General features: G+C 39.3%; 1 protein-coding gene across 4 annotated transcripts in view; it reads right to left on the bottom strand.

The window, feature by feature from the left end:
* vgll4b (vestigial-like family member 4b) overlaps window positions 1-20083 on the bottom strand; it is a 122491-nt gene that overhangs the window by 41600 nt on the left and 60808 nt on the right. The window contains exon 1 of one of the 4 annotated variants that reach the window (XM_068051841.1): window positions 5890-6555. The exons of the other annotated variants lie outside the window; for them this stretch is intronic. Coding sequence (XP_067907942.1) covers window positions 5890-5971 — 82 coding nt within the window. The 5' untranslated portion in view covers window positions 5972-6555. Of the gene's footprint in view, window positions 1-5889; window positions 6556-20083 lie in introns of those variants that run through there. 4 annotated transcript variants of the gene reach the window in all.

Here is a 20083-nt window from a genome sequence, read left to right as displayed (position 1 = left end):
TGGAAAAAATATATCTGCAATGCACACCAGATGTCCTAGGAGGAGTATGTCCAGGGATCTGTACAGAAGCAACGTATGCGCAAGACTCACTCTATCCCACAATGAGAAATTGTATGATATTTTAATTGAAAATGTACATGGAATTTATGGAATAATTTGGCTCAGAACTATTTATATCTGCAGCTGCTAAGTTGTATATCCTGACCCATTTTCCTGTGTGGGAACCACTCCACCAGTCACACTGCCACATAAAAAGGAACAGTGTCTCTGGGTACAATTATTTTAAAAATAGAAAAGCCATAAAACATTTATTGAAATATATATGATGGCAATGATTATTAAGTAATGAAGTTAACATCACCATCAAATAGAATTATCTAATGTTTAAGTACACATTATATTGCAAAATAAAACTGAGATTTTCTGTATATTCAAAAGCAGATGCAAGATGCCTTTGTTTAAAGATTGAGTTACAAGTTTTGAATGAAAAAAATAACTAGAAATGACTACATGAAGTTAAGGGATATTTGCTTCATAAGCTAAGGATTATTTATATACAAATAGCACAAAACTCAATAACAGTTGATGTTTTGGACTCACATGGATCAGCTAGATATTGTTTTCACTAGGGCCTTTTTTGGCTGCTGCTTGGTTGCCAATTTTAGGGTTAAGAGTGGCCATCTGGCTACTTCAATTTTTTTTGCCACAAACAATGCTGCTGAATTTGAGTTTAATCACATTCTCAACCAGTTTCTTGATGAGAAAGCACACTTAAACTGTGAGTCCTGGCTTAGCTACCAAAGAGCAGTGTAATATCTGCATTTGGTCTCAAATCAAAATATAATGAGAAATTGTTTTCATGCAAAACAGATGGAAATTCTACAGACTTATGCATGAGTAATTTTTCAGTCTTAATTTCAGTTGTAGTTTAACAAAGCATACTGTTGTTTCCACTACCACTCTTTCTTTCCACTCTGCCTGTGTCTACTCCATTTAAATCTGTTCCAGGTTTTTTTTGGAACTGAAAAACACAGCTCAGATCACTGCCGATAGCACCAAAAATGACCTCTCCTTTTATCCCTTTGCAGGGAGATGAAGCAGTGAACATAAAGTTGTCAAGTCAGTTTGCATAAAGTTGCAGATCAAGTTTTACAGGAGAGGATCCCTCAGGCTTAAGTGGATTTTGATTCCCGCCAAAATAATGTGCAGTAAACAGAAAGAAAAAATGTGTTTTCAAGTAGCAGCCAACCAGAAAATAAACAGGTATATGAACTACATGAGAATTATATAGTTATATAAAAATGTATCACTCCAAATTTTATGATTTCAACAACAACAAAAATCTTGCATTTAGATAGCATTGTTCACAACCTCAGGGCAACCCAAAGTTCTTTATTGCCAATGGAGTACTTTTGAAGTGTAGTCACTATTGTAATGTAGGAAACATGAGAGCCAATTTGCCCACAGCAAGGTTTCACAGGCAGCAATTGAATAAATGACCAGATAATCTTTTTTTCAGATATAAAACCAGAAAGTGCTGGAAATACACAGCAGGTCTGCCAGCATCTGTGGAGAGAAAAACAGAGTTAATGTTTCAGGTCTGTGACCTTTCATAAGAACTCCGCTGAAAGGTCATAGACTTGAAACATTAATTCTGTTTCTCTCTCCACAGATCCTGCCAGACCTGCTGTGTATTTCCAGCATTTTCCATTTTTATTTCAGATTTCCAGCATCCACAGTATTTTGCTTTTATATTAATCTGTTTAGGTGTTGGTTGAGAGGTAAATATTATTCAGATAGTCAGCAAATACACTGATTTTATCATTTCACCCCTATACATTTTATCAAGTTACATTAACATGTCTGTTTCAGATAGTTTGATGGAAGAGTAAAGTGAAAACTGACTTGGATTAGTAATTCAGGTTAAGATTTTACTCAACAGACCTGAAGCTGCAATTCAGAACTGGCGTTCAAAAATAATTCCACCAACCACAAACTGAGCAAGATCCTAGCACATCAGAAGAAATATAATTACTTAACCGTGACAGAAAGTGAAGCTCAACTGTCAATTTTAGTTTGACCTTTTTCCAAATAAAAAAATTCTCTCAAAACATTCTCACACCTCCTCTGCATGCATCCAAGCCATTACCATATCACCAGGTCGAAGAGTTAACATGAATTTAATACAACTGATTATGATCTCAGTTTAGCAACTGTTAATAAAATGACTTTATAATGAAAGCTGGAGTCCTGACAATGGGCTAAACATAATGCCGTCTGTGTAGCTCAACAGAATGTTTCATTTCAGAACATTAAAATAAAAGGCAAATTATAATCTCCAACAGAAAATTGTTTACAGCTTTATAATATGTACCAGACTTCCAGTTACAGATGTTTCTCTATATTTTTGGCCATCCTTCCTTCTTAAAAAGGAGTCTTTCTCACCCCTTTCCAGCAGCTCTGGAATACTCAGTACATTTTTACTCAGCCAAACTCATTTTCCCCTGTCGTCACATAAGGTTTTTGAAATGATATATGTTTTCCAACATCTATTTGAAGTGGTGAAGCACAACGAAACCACTCACTTAAAATCAGCAGTTACTTTCACTTAGGCTGATCAATTATTGTATTGATAAAGTATTAATAATTCTTCTGCTCAATGAGCCAGCCTTTGAGCTCCAGTTCTGTTCCAAGTTCAGGAAATACCCAAAGGTCAGCTGCTAAAATTCACTGTTTATTGTTTGGTTTCTACATCCTAGTAACCGCAGTTCAAGGCCAAGGAAATACAGAAGGAGCATATATCACAAAAGGATACCTCCTGTTGTTTTAGCCATCTGGACACTCAAACTAAACAAATGAGAACCACTACCGAGGGATGTGAGCCCCACCACTGGGAATGACACTGTGCACTATTGTCCAAAATAAAATTAGCAGCTAGTTAAGGAACAACGAATCTATTACTGTACACATTATGCTTGAATTATTTTACAAATTCCATCTTCACTAAACTCAATGAGCTCAACGAACACCATCTTCACAGAAAAAATAAGATGCAGATGTTGAAGCTCAAAATTCACTAAGTATCAAGTGTCCGTCATTTGACACGGTGCACCAGAGTAGGCAGCTGGTACAGAATGGTTCTGCTACATAGCCTTTTCACCCCAGTGCTGCTGGCTCAGCTTTTGTAATGGGCTTTTGAATGCCTGCATTCTCAGCACACAGATCACACTGAATCCCCGATATCAGAGTTAAAACAAGCAGTCAATCAAAATCCACAGAAACTCAGGTCAAGTACAATTCTCTTTCTGGGTCTCCAATTCTGGGACTTACCCATTCCTATTTAATAAATCAAAATGAACAGAAATCTGTTGATTTTAATTTATTTTTAACGCCCCACAACTAATTTTCCTTTTATGTCTATTAATGAAAACTCCAACTGACCAATGTAAGCAAAAAAAGCAGTTAAAGTGCCTCCATATTATACTTTATCTGACTTTTTCCTGCCAACAGGACCCAGGAACTGCAGACTTGCAGCAGGATTCAATGCCAGTTATATACAAAATGTTGTTGTAAGAATCTGTTTGAATTTGTACAGTTAATAGCACAAAGTATTTCAATAAATAACAAAGTATATTCATTTAATAACTATGTTTTATCGTTGTATCTCTACAGGTTGTCAATTGAAATGACACTTGCATAGATAACAGAATAATGCATTCAAAATAAAACAAAAAAAAAGAGGAAACTATATGAAGCTGAAATTTTCATAAGGAGCAAGCTCCATACAAAACTTGGTTTACAATGATGGAGCTTGACAGCAGTAATGGATGCAGTGATTGATAAAGTAATTTGTTTTTAAAAAATAATTTTTCCCCATTTTGAAAATATATACTCTTAAACATTTGTGCCCAAAAATACAATTAAAATTCTAACGCTATGCATTGCAGTTACCAATGCACAATTGAGTTTTTCTGTTAAAATGGAGATCAGGAAGAAGCCAACACATGTAAGATTCTTTATGCCCATTATGTGTGGACCAAACCAAAAGTGATCTCTGGCATTGGCATTAATATTGCTGAATTACTGTTTGAACAGGATTGCTTCCAGGTCACAACAGCTGTTAACACCGAAGCAGTTAGTAGAGAGAAAAGAAAAGTGGAAACACACATTCGGAAATTTCATAAAAGATTAAGAATAAAATCTGTGCATTATGAATGCCGGATTTTCTCCATTAAAAATTTACTTTGAATAATGATCAAAGACCAATCATACAGTCAAGAGTTCCCAGGAATCTGCAAGAACAAGTTCGCCAAACTGCAATTTGTTTGGCATCAGTGAGCTGCATTAAAACTCTAATGATTTCAAAATGAATTAGTATGCCCAAGAAGCTGAAAATTGGAAAACAGATGTGGTTAGCTGATGTTCCACTAATTTCATGCATGTCTAAATTCTGTGAAAACCAGAATGGAATTGTCAATCATAACAAAGGAATAAAATCATAATGAACACCAGAATAGGCTGGACCAAACTTAACATCCATGTTATGTCAAATCTCACAAAAAGACATAGAAACATTTCCTTTGTGCAAACTTTATTCATAACAATGAATTCTGATGGAAAACATCATGACTGATTGACAGTACTACTTTACTTGTTTACCTTGTATTTTTCCATGTTTTTAAAAATGGTTGTAATACTTGCAAAGAACTATGGGTACTGTTTTTGTCAAAAATCCCCAAATTTTCCATAATATATTTTTGAAAAAAAGTATTAGGGGAAATCAAAGCTGGTAAAGTCCAAAACAGAAACAAAAAAAAAAAAATAGAAAAATATGAATCCTTTGTCTCCACTAGGTGCCTAACTTCACCCACTGAAAACTTGAATGGGAAGTTAAATGGCAAAATGCATCCAAGGAAGAAATAAAGCTTCCTGTCACTTTTTTTTTTAAAAAGTAAAAATGTTACTTGTAAGTTAATCATTTAAAACAGAAATGCTTTCCTTTGTTGCCTACTTGTCTTAAACTTTTATTTGTGTTCAGGCTGTTACAGTAGTAATTAATTAACAGAATTTGCTTTAAAACTTGAAACTGGTAAAGCTAGTATATAAACACGAGATGGCTTAAGAGTTTGCAACATTATCTGAACATACAGATAATATTTAGAGGAAATTAACTCTGCTTTACATTTTTAATGTATGAAGTCCAAAAAATATGAACTGATTTAGTAACACAGACGTACAGTACCAAATGTGGTTTATGAAATACTTGTGCTAAACAACTTTAAATCACTAATGCTTTAGAATCTAAAAATCAAGCCATTATCACTCCTTTAAAACAGCACACAGATGAAGTTTAACAATACAGGCAGCCCAAATGCGACACTGTGGTTCATCTTTGATCATTAAGTACTACAAAATACAGTGTGCATTTAAAAAAAACACACAAAACTAAGCTACAATTAGTCTGGGCACAGAGGATTTTTTTTGGCTCAACTATCATCTCTTCCAGCATTTGAGAGAAGAGGCACATCCCTCAATGTCAAACTTTCTCAGAACTATACAGGAAATGATAAGCTAAACAAAGACTCAGACTGTGCAAGTACAACATGGCTCCTCAGACAGCCCGCAAGTTTTCTTTGTTAGCGCGGCTGCAATCTCGGAGCCTTGGGCAGGCACAGGACACGGCTTTTCCCACAAACAAAGGCGAGCCAAAAAATGACAAGCAAGTTCAACAAAAATTAACAATGTTAAAAGCAACAGACCACAATATTTGATTCTAAAGGGAGAAGGGGAAGTAACAAAGTGGCATTCTGCATTCAGAAACTTTAAAAAGCAATTAACACATTGTATTCACGAATTGCAAAAAAAAACTGCAACAAGCTGGAGTTTTACCTTCAAAGCAAAGGATGCCAATATTGTTGCTCATCTTGTCCAAGTACTGATAGTTCAACAGGTCCATTTTCTTTAGTAGCATTTACCGGGTAGCAAAAAGGCCAGCTGTTTGCTTTACCAGATAGCGCGCTTCAGACTAGCTGCTGGCTGGCTTTCTCTCTCTCTCTTCCCCCCACCCCCCCAATCTCTCTCTCGCTCTCCAAAACTGAAAGGCCCCAGCCTTTCAGATCCAAAATTTAAAGTAAAAAAAAAACAGTAACTGGCACAAAGCTTTCTGTAGGTGGCAAAAATGGTTCTATTTGTGCTCACAGATTTTTTTGTTTTGTTTTTCTGTCTCCTCACAGGCCAGAAACTCTTAAAACTGGGCTGTTCATACTTAGAAGACTCAATACTGACAGAGGACTAGACGCGCCAGCTCTCCTCACAGCCCGCTGCAAGTTAACTGCACAGACATGCAGGCTATGCTTGGTATGACTCGTATGTAAACTAGCTTCCTCTATCTGAGCGGGCAAACAACCGAGCATGCTCACTAAATCCCTCCAGCGCCTCAAATGTCACGGATTTTTCCTGCACACGATCAGACTCCAAATGCACCAACTGCTGGAAAAGGGGGAGTGAAGGGAGGGGGGCAGTGCCTCTGACAGCAAACATTGCTGTCTGCAAAAAAAAAAACTACACACAGCAGAGACTTTCCCTTCGCAAAATACACACAGCCAGTGAGTAGAAAAAACGTACTTTTTTTTTGTACACTTGATGATTGCAGTAGTTAAAACCCAATTTGCTGGAGCTATTAACATTTTGCCAGTGATAAGCAAAACAGCGCTGAAAAGAGCTGCGGTGGGACGATAGAACTTTTACACCTGTTTGGAAACGTTGTAAGTTAGACAGGCATAGGCTTGATCCAACATTTTGCACCGTAGTCCGTGTATTTTTTCGAGTTATTTATTATTTTATCTCCCCGCTCCTCTTTAAGGTTTTCCCATGAAACACAATAGCTCGTGACCGACAGGTCAGATACACAATTGCTTCCAAATCTCCGTAAAACCATGATTTAGTCTTCTACCGGAGGAACTGGCCTCTGCCAGTAACTCACCCTTGAGGTGTAACTGAATGAATTACAACCACATCCACCCATCTGTGACAATGAGCTGTATTACCCCTTCAGTATGTTTAGTGGCCAAAACACAGAATGGCAAAACTTTAACTTGCTTAAAATGACTAGCAACGCAAAGCTACTGGAAGACAGTTCTAGCTTGTTTTGAAATACGTTCTGAGATTGTGTATTCGAATTTTATTTTATTTAATTCTTGCAGAAGATGACACCAAACTCTTGTTTTCAAAGCACCACACTACACATGCAGCTCTGCACTCAAAACACAAACTACAAATGTCTGAAGAACTAAAGCAATCTAGCATTTTAATTGAATAAAAAAGTCTGAAGTTTTTTGCTATTGGAAGCTTTTAAAATACTGATCATATTGATTTGTAAAAGAAATGTACCTTATTACTGATATAGAACAGAATTAAAACAGCACCAGTTGAGAGTTATAATAAAAGTTAAAATACAAAACCACGATGCATACTTATCAAATAGATGGCACCTTTTTAAAATGGGTAACAAAGCCCTGTCGCAATGACCCAGAGTAGTGTGGCATCTCCTAGTGTTTATACAGAGAGCGCGCTACTGGATCAGAACATGCATCAAACCATGTTGGACAGACACCAGTGCAAAGCAGATATGACTTTTCATTGACTCAGAATAGTGTAATTGCAGTGTCAAGTCCCCAAATCACAATTAGGAGGCATACTTACAGCTTCACATTTCTTTGGTTCAGACCTAAAATTTTTGAACATTTTTGCCATTAGAAAAAAAAGGTCACCCTGTGTAACTCAGCAAGTTTATCCAGCGCAGAACTGAGGAGAGAGATCAATCTGAGCCAGTATTGAGTAAAATGACCGCAGACAGGTTGCTGTAAAGGCACTACAATTGTCCTCAGTGCCTTTGGGCTGGGACTTTGATAGACCAGTAAGTGTGTCACTTGGTCGCCCCTAGATCATCAAACAAGAATCATCACAACTGCCCCTTTGAGGGCATCACTAATACAGGGAAGAAACATAGGATCCAATCAAACTAAAAGCAGCCAAAAGAAGTAAAGTCTTTACAGAAGCAAAGGAAACCTTGCCGACTAAGTCAGAATGTTGTCAATGTCAATAAGACAGGCTACACCCGGAGGTGCCCACTGGTACCTTTGGGCTGGGGGGGCTGGGTGTAGTTGGAGATGGGGCATGGAGAAAATAGTGGGAAAAATCAGGGTTCCTGCCCTTGATTGCTATCCTGTGACTCCTGCTGAAATCCAGAAAAAATATTCAGGAATTCAGGAAGAACTCTGATGCAATATTCAATAGCAAACAAACAAACAGGATTGCAAGACATTTTACGATAGTTTAAAAAAAAACATTTGAAATCAGTTTAAAATTGCGGTACTTTAAAAATAACTTCTTGTTTTCCACCAGATGCCAACTACACTTCCAATACTTCACTCAAGCAGCCATTCTTTGTGTGAGACAAGAGAGTGTTGTCAGACTATTTGACCATGATCGCAGCTCAATCCAATCCTGCCATCAGCTGACATTCTCACACACACATACTTTCCTGCCAATGATTACTGGATAGCAATCTGGAGCAAGAAACCTGGCTAGTTTTCTTCCTCCTCTTAGTTCAAACGCATTGGGACCAGCTGTCCCATTGCCTTGACTCAGATAAGTTGCCTCAACACAGACTAGATTGAACCTATGATCTTCCTTGGTTTGTATGGGTCATGTCCTCACTCGGCCGTGCATTTAGCTGCAGATTCACTGGGGTAGTACTTTTTTTTTTAATGAAAAGGTAGTTTCTGTGCTTTTAACCATTATTTTCTTTAACACTGTATGTGGTTACATTTCCTTCTTTGGAGAATCAGAAAGAATTTCCCACTTCCCAATTGATAGTGGCATTAATACCAGCCCCTTGTCATTTAATCTCTCCTGCCTTCCACACTATCACAGACGTTCCCTGTTGTTCCTCTCCCTCCTTTCCCAGCCTCTGTACTTACTTAAAACCTGTTACGTCTCTAACATTTTCCAGTTCTGATGAAAGATCATTGACCTGAAACATTAACTTTGTTCCTTTCTCCACAGATGTTGCCTGACCTGCTGAGTATTACCAGCATTTATGTTTGTATGATGATAGTGGAATTTATCAATTCTAGGCCAAGTATTTTCAATGATTAAAATCACTGTGGGGATGGAGGAGTGGAATATTGTTGAGTTAGAAATAAGCACTTAAAAATAAATCTAAACCTTTGTTCTTAGAAAGGAGAAAGAAAAAGTTTCTGGGTTTACAATAATATTCACAATTCAGAATGTGCACAGCAGCTCAACCTAGAGGAATGTAGCAGCAATACTACAATAAATAAATAGCTAAAGTCTGCAGATGCTGGAACTCTGAAAAGAGAACAAAGTGCCGGAAATACTCAGCAGGTCTGGTAGCATCTGTGTACAGAGAAACAGAGTTAACGTTTCAGGTCTGTGACCCTTCATCAGAACTTTGAGCAAGTGAAAGGGGGTGGGGGAAAAGAAGAACAAAAAGGAAGGACTGTAATAGGACGGAGGGAGGGGGGAGAGATTAAATGACAGATGCCATGGAACAGAATGCAAATGGAGTGCTATATAGTTATAGCGAAAAACAAAGCATGAGTCCAGAGAGAGTGCTAATGGCAAAATAATGAACAACTCTGTATGAGAACAAAAACATGAAAAATAAGTTTAAGACTTATGGTTAAAAATAATTAAAAATGAAAAAAAAAAAATATATATACACAATAATAAAATGAAAATGATAAGTAAACAAAAAATAATGGGGCTCATGGTTTGAAATTATTGAACCCAATATGGAGTCCAGAAGGCTGTAGAGTGCCTAATTGAAAGATGAGGTGCTGTTCCTCGAGTTTGTGTTGATGTTCACTGGAACACTGCAGCATGCTGAAGACAGAAATGTGGGCATGAGAACAAGGTGGTGAATTAAAATAGCAAGCAACTGGAAGCTCGGAATCATGCTTGCAGACTGAGAGGTGTTGTTCTGCAAAGTGGTCACCCAATCTAGAGGAGACCACATTATGAGCAACGAGTACAGTATACTAAATTGAAAGAAGTACAAGTAAATCGCTGCTTCACCTGGAAGGAGTGTTTCGGGCCTTGGATGGTGAGGAGAGAGGAGGTAAAAGGCCAGGTATTACACTTCCTGCTATTGCAAGGTAAGGTGTCGTAGGAAAGGGACAAGGTGTTGCAGGTGATGGAGGAGTGGACCAGGGTGTTGCGGAGGGAACAGTCCCTTCGAAAGGTTGACAGGTGAGGGGAGGGGAAGATGCGTTTGGTGGTGGCATCATGCTGGAGGTGATGGAAATGGTGGAGGATGATCCTTTGGATGTGGAGGCTGGTGGGGTGAAAGTGAGGACAAAGGGAACCCTGTTGCAGTTCTGGGAGGGAGGGGAAGGGGTGTGGGCAGAAGTGCGGGAAATGGGTCGGACACAGCCGAGGACCCTGTCAACCACAGTGCAGGGGAATCCTCGGTTAAGCAGAAAGGAAGATATGTCAGAAGCGCTGTTGTGGAAGGTTGCATCATCAGAACAGATGTGTCGGAGACAGAGATACTGGGAGAATGGAATGGAATCCTTACAGGAGGCAAGGTGTGAGGAAGTGTAGTCAAGGTAGCTGTGGGAGTCAGTGGGCTTATAATAAAATACTAGTAGAAAGCCTATCCCCAGAGATGGAGATAAAGATGTTGAGGAAGGGGAGGGAAATGTCGGAAATGGACCATATAAAAGGTGAGAGAAGGGTGGAAATTAGAAGCAAAGTTGAAGTTTTCCAGTTCAAGGCGAGAGCAGGAAATAGCACTGATACAATCATCAATGTACCGGAAAAAGAGTTGGGGGAAGGGGGCCGAGTAGGACTGGAACAAGGAATGTTCAACATATCCCACAAAAAGAAAGGCTTAACTGGGATCCATACGGATACCCATAGCAACACCTTTTATTTGGAGGAAGTGAGTGGGGTTGAAGGGAATGTTGTTCAATGTGAGTACAAGTTCAGCCAGGTGGAGGAGGGTGGTCGTGGATGGGAACTGGTTGGTCCTCTGTTCAAGGAAGAAGCGAGAGCCCTCAAATCATCCTGGTGGGGGATGGAGGTGTCAAGAGATTGGATGTCCATAGTAAAGAGGAGGCAGTTAGAGCCAGGAAACTGTCGAAACCGTCAGAAGAGTCACGGATGTAGGTGGGAAGAGACTGGACAGGAGAGGAGAAAAAAATAGAATCAAGATAGGAGGAAATAAGTTCAGTGGGGCAGGAACAGGCTGAAACGATGGGTCTGCCAGGACAGTCCTGTTTGTGGATTTTGGGAAGGAGGCAGAAGCAGGTTGTTCGGGGTTGCAAAACTATAAGGTTGGAAGCTGTAGAGGGAAGATCTCCAGAGGAGATGAGGTCAGTGACAGTCCTGGAGACAGTGGCTTGATGTTCGGTGGTGGGATCATGGTCCAGGGAGAGGTAGAAAGAAGTGTCTTAGAGTTGGCGCTCAGTCTTTGCAAGGTAGAGGTCGGTTCGCCAGACAACAACAGCAGCACCACCCTCGTCAGCAGCTTTGATCAAAATGTTAGACCTGAGAGAATGGAATGCAGCAAGTTCAGAGGGAGAGAGAAGTTAGAGTGACTGTGGGGGGCAGAGAAATTAAGACAGCTGATGTCACGCCGACAGTTTTCAATGAATAGATCAAGAGTGGGTAAGACACATGAAGGAAGGGTCCCGGTGGAAGGACAATACTGGAGGTGGGTGAATGGGTCCGCTGGCAGGGTGGGGGGAGGACTCTTGGCCAAAGAAGTGAGCTCAGAGGCGAAGGCAACGGAAGAAAAGATCAACATCATGTCAAGCGTGAATTTCATGGAACAGCACGCAAATGGATTGCTAAATAGTTGTAGCGAAAGACAAAGCAGGAGTCCAGAGAGAGTGCAAAAGGCAGAATAATGAACAGCTCTGTACAAAAGCAAAAACATAAATAGATGTATTCTGAAGCTTTAATATTGATTGATACCAATTAAAAAGGTAATAGCAACATGTTTAACAACATGGAGGTCAGGAGATCAGATTACTAAAACTACCATTTTGGAGTTACTTTCAATCAGTTTCCTGTAACCTTCAATGGTTATTTTCATATTTTCTAACTCCACAACTTGTTTATAAACCAGAAATTCAGGTTTCTTTCTTGTTTGGAGAGGGGGAGGCTACACATTCAATGAAATAATAGGTTACAGGCAGTTAATGAACAGCTTTCTCACAAATTTGACCCTAGAAATTACTGGAGCGCCAAAAGACTTGTATTATACTGACAGTGTCACAGTTCCCATAGTCTAACATACACTGCATCAATAATGGCTCAGCAGGTACTAGAACTCTTGTGTTTCAGCTTGAGTGCAGAAGCAAGTATTTCAGGTAAATTTGCTGTCTTTAGGCAGGTGTGGTGTGTGAAACTTTAATTCTAGTGATATGTTTACAGCGGATGGAGGAGCATTTTGATTATCAAAGAGTTACAGAAAAATATGTTTCATTTTCATATAAAGTTTTCTCGGGGAAGACTTGCTTCATCTCCACAAACATTTGTTATAACAGTGCTGTATGTTCCTATTTATGGCTCGTCCTTAATGTTATACAGCCAACAATATTACTATTGGAAAAGTAGCTAAATTACACTGCCTGCTACTCTTCATGCAGGTGCAAAGCAAATTAGGCTTGGAATTTCCTATAGCAACATAATCGGGAAGTTACAGTCAAAGTTATGCCATTATGCAGACGTCTATTTAGAACCAAATTTCCTGCCAATTTCATTAATGTTTACTGTAACATAAATATGATGGAAAGAACCAGATTCAGCACAAATAGAGGTTTGAAAAAAGAAAACTCACACCATGTATTCCTTCCTTAAGCATGAAATGAAAGTTTCAAGCTATCCAACTTCCATTCATGCACAGCATGTTTAAGAACCTGCAATCATAGAAGCCTTTCAATTTTTAGTGTGGCATGCTGATGCCAATAAAATGCATTTAAAGAAACAAAGTACAGTGCAGGTCTTCGTAGGGATGAAAAAAATCCTGGGCTTAATTTTATATCTGTTTTGAACCAGTGTAACTGCAGGAAATTTGTGTGAGTGCTCTTTAGCCCAGGTACAGAGCCATTGAAATGAGCAGAGATGCATACAGACACAGGGATTGGTAGACGGGTGCAAAAAAAAAAATTGGGTGTAGCATAATTATGTGCATAGCACACTTGCACCAAGTTTGTTCGATCCTTTACATCCCAATTATGTGCATCTCTATCACAAATAGAAAGAAACTTTCAACACATAGACAGCAAAATAAAATATTTAAATACTGGGGCTTCATCAGCATCTCCTCAGTTAATTATAATTGAGACTTACAGACCAGAATGATTCCAGGTTTGATTCCTGGTCTTGTCTATGCTAAGTTAGCTGCTGAACCTGTTCAGGGCAGTAAGGGTTCCCACTTCTGATCAATTTCCAGTGATTCCTGCCAGAAGTGTGGACACCAAGCGAGGATATGATCAGGCTCAACTATGATGTGTGCCTTCACCCTGTGCCAGGAATCAAACAGTATGCTGACACTCACTGCCAAGATTAAAGTTTGAGTATGATATTGTATAGTGGACATTGAACTACTCACCCCACTCCTCCCACCACAACAGGGGCACACCCTTGGAACCATGTCCCAATAAGAATCCACAACTTCGGGGAGGAAGAGAGATCGAGGAGGAAAACAATATTAACACTTCTGAATTCTTCTTTCGCAGTTAATGCTGCAATTTTGCAAAATCTTCAAAAATGGACATAATTATATAGGAAAATTCAATGGAACATTAATACATTAAGCATAGTTTAGAACACAAGACTGCAGGCCTATGCAATTTTTTTATCACCATGAAATCTGCCTAACCACTAGTGCTTTGGACCAAAAGATAGAGTTGCATTTAGCTGTTCTACGTAGTTAAGCTTTCAGAATGGAGAAACAGAAATTGAGGTTAGCAAGTGAATTCAGAGTCAGTTTTGGGAATCATCAGGAAAGCAGAGCAATAACAAAACAGAAAAAAGTGCATAGTTACAAAAATTGATGTTCAGGAAAATAAATGACATAAAAAGACAAAAAAAGAGAGGATCTGATATCAAAGAGAAAGGAACGAAGGGAAAGAGGAAGTTAAGAAAAATACGTAAAACTCATTGAGATCACATTTCTGCTGGTTGAAAAGTAGATTTTAATTTTAAATAACTACTTTTTAATGACGGTTAAATGTTTACAAAACTCTCCAATGCTTTTTACTGTGTTTGTTTTCGGTCTCTGTATTGATTGGCCAAAAGTTAGGCAAACTTAAACTTGATCCACAAGTTTGTCTTTTGATGAACCACAATGAAACCTTCCATACCTGTAGCAACAGGAAGGTTTAAAAAGTTAGTCTGGAGCCATGGTAACAAAAATGAAAAAGCTGTGGTAAACAAACATTCAAATGGCATTTCATCATTAGTCATTCAACTTTACCATGTATTCACTTATCAACATCACTTAAAGACTAATCCGAATGGAAAAGAAACTTGGAATAGCACCTTGAAGCGTCATCTTCAATAATTCCAGAAAAAAGGTAAAGATATGACCTTCAGCTACAGATACATTGTGGCCATCGTTGGGAAGGTGAATGTACCCAGTACTGTTACTAGTGGCACGACTGCATTGTCTGTGATTACAAAGTAAAGGTTTATAACTGGAAAAAAAACAAGGGTTGGTATTAGCCTAATTAAAGTTGAGTCTTCGACTGTTTAGTTAAATATCAAATTAATCTCACAGACCTTCTGGCTCATTTCCCGCCACTCCAGAAGTGGATGTACAATAATTTTTCCCTTTTTTTTTTTAAAGTAATAGGATGGTGGTAGTAAGTAAAAGCAACATTGGTCAAACATGATTGAGACATATAATTGGATACCAATGAATCCAAAGTTGAAAGATTTTGTCAAACATTACCTTTTGTAATACTGGCTGATCAAATTTCCTTAAAATTTGCTGCATATAAATACATTTTTGTTAATGAATAATCACTCAAGGTGTTATAGTATTGAGCATTACAGACATGGAAGATCCAAAGTTAAGCCTCATTCTGTTCTGAATAATACAATCTCAGCTAGAATATTGTTGAAGCTGCTACAATTGTTTGAAGCTTTCCTGAGCATGGACAGTGGCAGGGGATGTCACACAGCCAGGGCTCCAGTCAGTCATCAATTTAGCTAAGCAGGTGGGTGCAATGAGGCAGAAACGGTATGAGGGTTGTTTTGATGGCCCCAGCATTGCTCAAAGCCCAGAGTCACACGAAAGCTGGTAACTCAGTGGAAGTATCAGAACTTATGGAACTTCAGCCCAAATAAATTTGGAAATAGCACTCTCACGTGATCCTGTACCAATTTAGTAGCAATAGCAGTGATGAACCTCAAAGTCACTTTCAAATTACAACCACTCCCACAATCTTTTCTCTGCAAAACTAAGAAGGTACTATGTAGGCTGCGCACAAGCCATCCACTTTAAGATACCACTTGTGTACCGCTGCGCAAAAAAGCTTAAAGGTACTGCGCACTGCAAAAAATAAATAGAGGGCACTTTGGTTGTAGAACTGGAGAAGATGACAGATATAAGGAAGGGCAAGGCCAAGAAAGGATTTGAAAACAAGACTTTTTTAATTGCGGTATCGCTTAACCAGGAGCCAGTGTAGGTCAGCAAGCATAGGAATGATGGGTGAACAGGAATCAATGTGAATTAGGACACAGGCAGCAACGTTTTAGATGACATCAAGTAGACGGAGGATAGAACATGGGAGGCCGGCCAGGAGTGCTTTGGAATGGTCAAGTCTATAAGTAGCAAAAGCATGGTTCAGGGTTCCAGCAGATGAGCGGAGGTAGGGGCCGAGTCGGGCGATGTTACGAAGGTGGAAATAGATGGTCTTAGTGATGGCATGGATGTACGTTCGGAAGCTCATCTTGGAGTCAAACAAGTCACAAAGATTACTGACATTCTGGTTCAGTTGTTGGGGATGGACTTGGATGGAGTCGGGGTGGATTGGTTCAATGAATGCAGTTTCTGCTTGCTCAGGTTAATTGCTGAAACAGATAGCCTTTGAGACCTGAATCGGTCTATAAAATGACTAGATAACTAACACAGCTGTTATACTAAATTCTTAATTGCACAGTGTAATATTGCCAGTGCTGCTCCCTGTCAAAATATCCAAAGCTATCTACAAGACGATGTCGCACATTGATTTTACCTTGTGCTGGCTGGATTATAATGCTGCTGGCCTAAGCACACTTTTTGTTTAAACATGTCACACAACTGAGGCAACCTCCTGTGCTACTCTTCCATTTTCTTAAACTGTCACCTGTCTAAAAATGCAGCAACAGTACGCAGGTTTTCATTGCATGCATGCGTTTGAGCTACGTAAACTCAATCCTGATATTATGTGGCTATGCCATAAAACTTGATTCTCGCTGCTCATACTGCTATTAAAAAAATGGAATAATATTGCACAAACAAGTGCAACATAATGAGCATCTGGAATCAGGATCCAAAATTTCAGGTCAGGAAAGCAAGCAGTTTGATTCAGCCAATCTGGTCCAAATAGAGATTTTCAATTGTGACTACTGCTGCTGTACTCATTTTACTATGAATAATGTCCTTCACAAACTGTTCAAGGCAGAAACATAACTTTGCTATCCAGTTGCATGATATTAAAGGAACACACTGGAGTAAACAGTTTGATATTCTTGCATTGTAAGCAATTTATAAATGTAAAACTGAAAGTAAAGTTAGCTTGGAAATAGCCAACATTCCAAATCAAAGCTGCCAAACAATCAGCTCTCATATCAACGATCTTATCACCCATTTTGAGACATGTCACCCAAATAATTTAGAAAAAAATGATGTTTCTTCCTCCTTCTGTAAACAACTTAGAGAGGGGAAAAAAATCCACAAACCATTGTATTAAATGAGATTAAGTGTTGGCATTCAGAAAACTACATCTCAATGAGGCATATAACAGCAGTGATCACATAAAATAATGCAGGGCCCGAGGGAAAGTAAACTTTTAATTTGAATAAAACCTGTATTGAGGTGGAGCTTTTGAAAGTACATACTTTCATGCAGAACAAACAATCATAGAAAGTTTAATGCTATTGTCTTTCCGTGCAATAGGTCAACTTTGTCAAAACAACCTAGAACTAGTATACAAATTTGGTGTGAACAAAAATGTTTTCCACTTGGTGAAAAATTAATCTCAGTTGGTACTTTCATGCAGGCCCCCACCTGCCAAGCATGAGGCATATTAATTTCGCCACATGGACATTAAATTTCAAACTGTTGCTGAAGTGAAGAAAGGACTTGCTTTAAAAAAATTGCCAGATCTTGGCTGGAAAGACATTTGCATATTAACAAAGTGTGTTTGGAAGGACAAAGCAGCCACTACCTGACACATTCAACCCACAATGGACCCTTGGCTGGAAAGTCATTTGCATATTAAGATCACCAGATATTGAAGGTGGGGGAGCTCGCATTCCAGGTTGACTACTAAGATGGCTGAATACATAAACATACATGGTCAAACCAGCTAGCCACATGACTAACCTGCTGGGCAATCTGAGTTTGGGCTGAAAGCAGAATGCTCCTGCACTGAAGATCTTTCCTGGCTGGCTCGTCACAGCCTCTCCTGTCTGCCTACTTCCATCTCTTTCTCACAAGCCTCTGAATCCACTGAAGACACATGAACCCCAAGAGAGAAAAATCTCCTACAGCAAACAAGGTTTAAGAAACAATGAAAAGCAAGATCTGCCTACCATCAAGGACTCTACAGTGAGCTCGAAGAACCGTAACAAAAACTCTTCAGATATTGTCTCAAACCTTTTCACTTTGTTTTTCTTCTGCTCTTTTCTGTCTCTATTTGCACGTGTGTATCATGTATGGATGCAAGCGTGGGTGCATCGTGTATCCGTAGGCGTTAACCGAATTAGAGTTTAAGTTTAATAAATTTCAACTGTTCTTCTTTAAACCTAAGAAAGCCTGTTTGTGTTGGTTTCTTTGCCTTATAATTGGAAAGTGGGGGAGCTAAAAACACTGTTTAAAATTAAACCCTGTTATGGTAAGACCAGGTAAAGGCTGAAAGGGACCCCTAGACTCCTTTCTCACCTGGTCGTAACAGTACTCTTAAACCAGTGGGCACCTACACTGTTCCCACAACAGAAGGTTTAGGCCAATGAGTGCTTCCTGTACATTAACTATTCTTCCAACAAAAGCCCCATTGTTATAATGTGATAAAAGAGAAATTGTACAGTCTGAGCAGCATAATAACTCCAGATGTAGCATAGTGAGAGCCAGTAATGAACATCTGTTCTCTAACTCTTACTGGCTTATAACTATATTTCTTCAATGATCAAGTGTGGGTTAGGTGGGTAAAAACTTTAGACTTGGGCTGAAGGTGGGCCAAACCTTTAGACCTGGGATGAAGGAAGATCCAGTGATGTGATAATGGTGAACAGATGCCACATTTAAAAGAGAAAACACATACACACGCCCCCACCTTTTATATAATGTGTATACACTGGGGCTGAGAAAAATTGGGCTGGTTCATGCCTATATCCCATGAGCATACAAATCCTTCAGCAGCCCGGCACTTCCTTGTAAATAGTAGAAGGCAACAGATAAGAGCACAGTTTTGGAATTCATTTCAAAGCAAACATGTCACATTTTAAGTTCTTTTACAATAGACTGATTTGACATATGTTGGTTGGAGAGTGAAACGGCAGAAAAAAATACTTTTATTTAAATACTATCAAATGGCCCGTGTCCGTTTTCTTACATAGTTTCCCGACAAACGTAATACATTAAGTAAATGATATAACTGGGCCTGGAATTCTAAGTTGTTGAACTGGAACTTGAATTGGATACCTCATTTATTCAGAGTTCATTAGTGCACCATAGAGGAGCTAGTGTTGTACATATAGATAAGAACTGCTGCTGAAAAATAAAAATGTTTTGATGTCTCAAAGAATGAAAGAACACATGAAAGAAAAACATGCATTTTTTTTAAATTATTCACTGAATGTGGGGGATTGCTGGGAAGGCCAGCATTTATTGCCTTTAAGGAGGTGTTGGTGAGCTGCCTTCTTAAACCACTGCAGTCCGTTTGTAGGTACTCTAACAGTGCGGTCAGGTTGGGAGTTTCAGGATTTTGACACAGTGACAATGAAGGAACAGCGATATCTTTCCAAGTCAGGATGGTGTGCAACTTGAAGGGGAACTTGTAGGTGGTGATTTTTCAATGCGCCTGCTGCCCTGTTCTTCTAGATGGGAGAAGTTCCAGGTTTGGAAGGTTCTATTGAAGCAGCCTTGATGAGATGCTGCAGTGCTTCTTTATGTAATGCCTTTCACAATCTCAGGATATCCCAAAGCGCAATTGTGGCAGCCAATTTGCACGCAGCAAGCACACACAAACAGCAATGAAATAAATGACCAGGTCATCTACTCTTCACCTTCCAAACCCACGACCTCTACCACCTGGAAGGACAAGGGCAGCAGCCGCATGGGAACACCACCACCTGCAAGTTGCCCTCCAAAACTCACACCATCATAACTTGGAACTATATCACTGTTCCTTCATTGTCGCTGGTCAAAATCCTGGAACTCCCTTCCTAACGGCACTGTAGGTGTACCTACACCACATAGACTGCAGTGGTTCAAGGCGGCAGTTCACCACCTTCTCAAGGGTAATTAGGGATGGGCAATAAATGCTGGCCTAGCCAGCAATGCCCACATCCGGTGAAGAAATAAAACAGGAAGTGTTAGTGGAGGGATAAATGTTGACTAGGAGAACTCCCTGTGCTTCTTCAAATAGTGGCATGAGACCATTTATGTCCACCATAGAGGAAGCTGAATCCTCAACTTAACATCTCATCTGAAATACAGCACCTCTAACAGACAGCACTCCCTCAGTACTGCACAGAATTGCCAGCTTAGATTATGAGCTCACATGTCTGGAGTGTGGCTTAACCCCACAACATCTGACTCAGAGGTAAGATTGCT

Source organism: Heterodontus francisci, chromosome 19, assembly GCF_036365525.1.
Source record: "Heterodontus francisci isolate sHetFra1 chromosome 19, sHetFra1.hap1, whole genome shotgun sequence".
In the NCBI taxonomy this organism is placed as follows: Eukaryota; Metazoa; Chordata; class Chondrichthyes; order Heterodontiformes; family Heterodontidae; genus Heterodontus; species Heterodontus francisci.
This window is presented reverse-complemented; position numbering and strand designations above follow the sequence as displayed.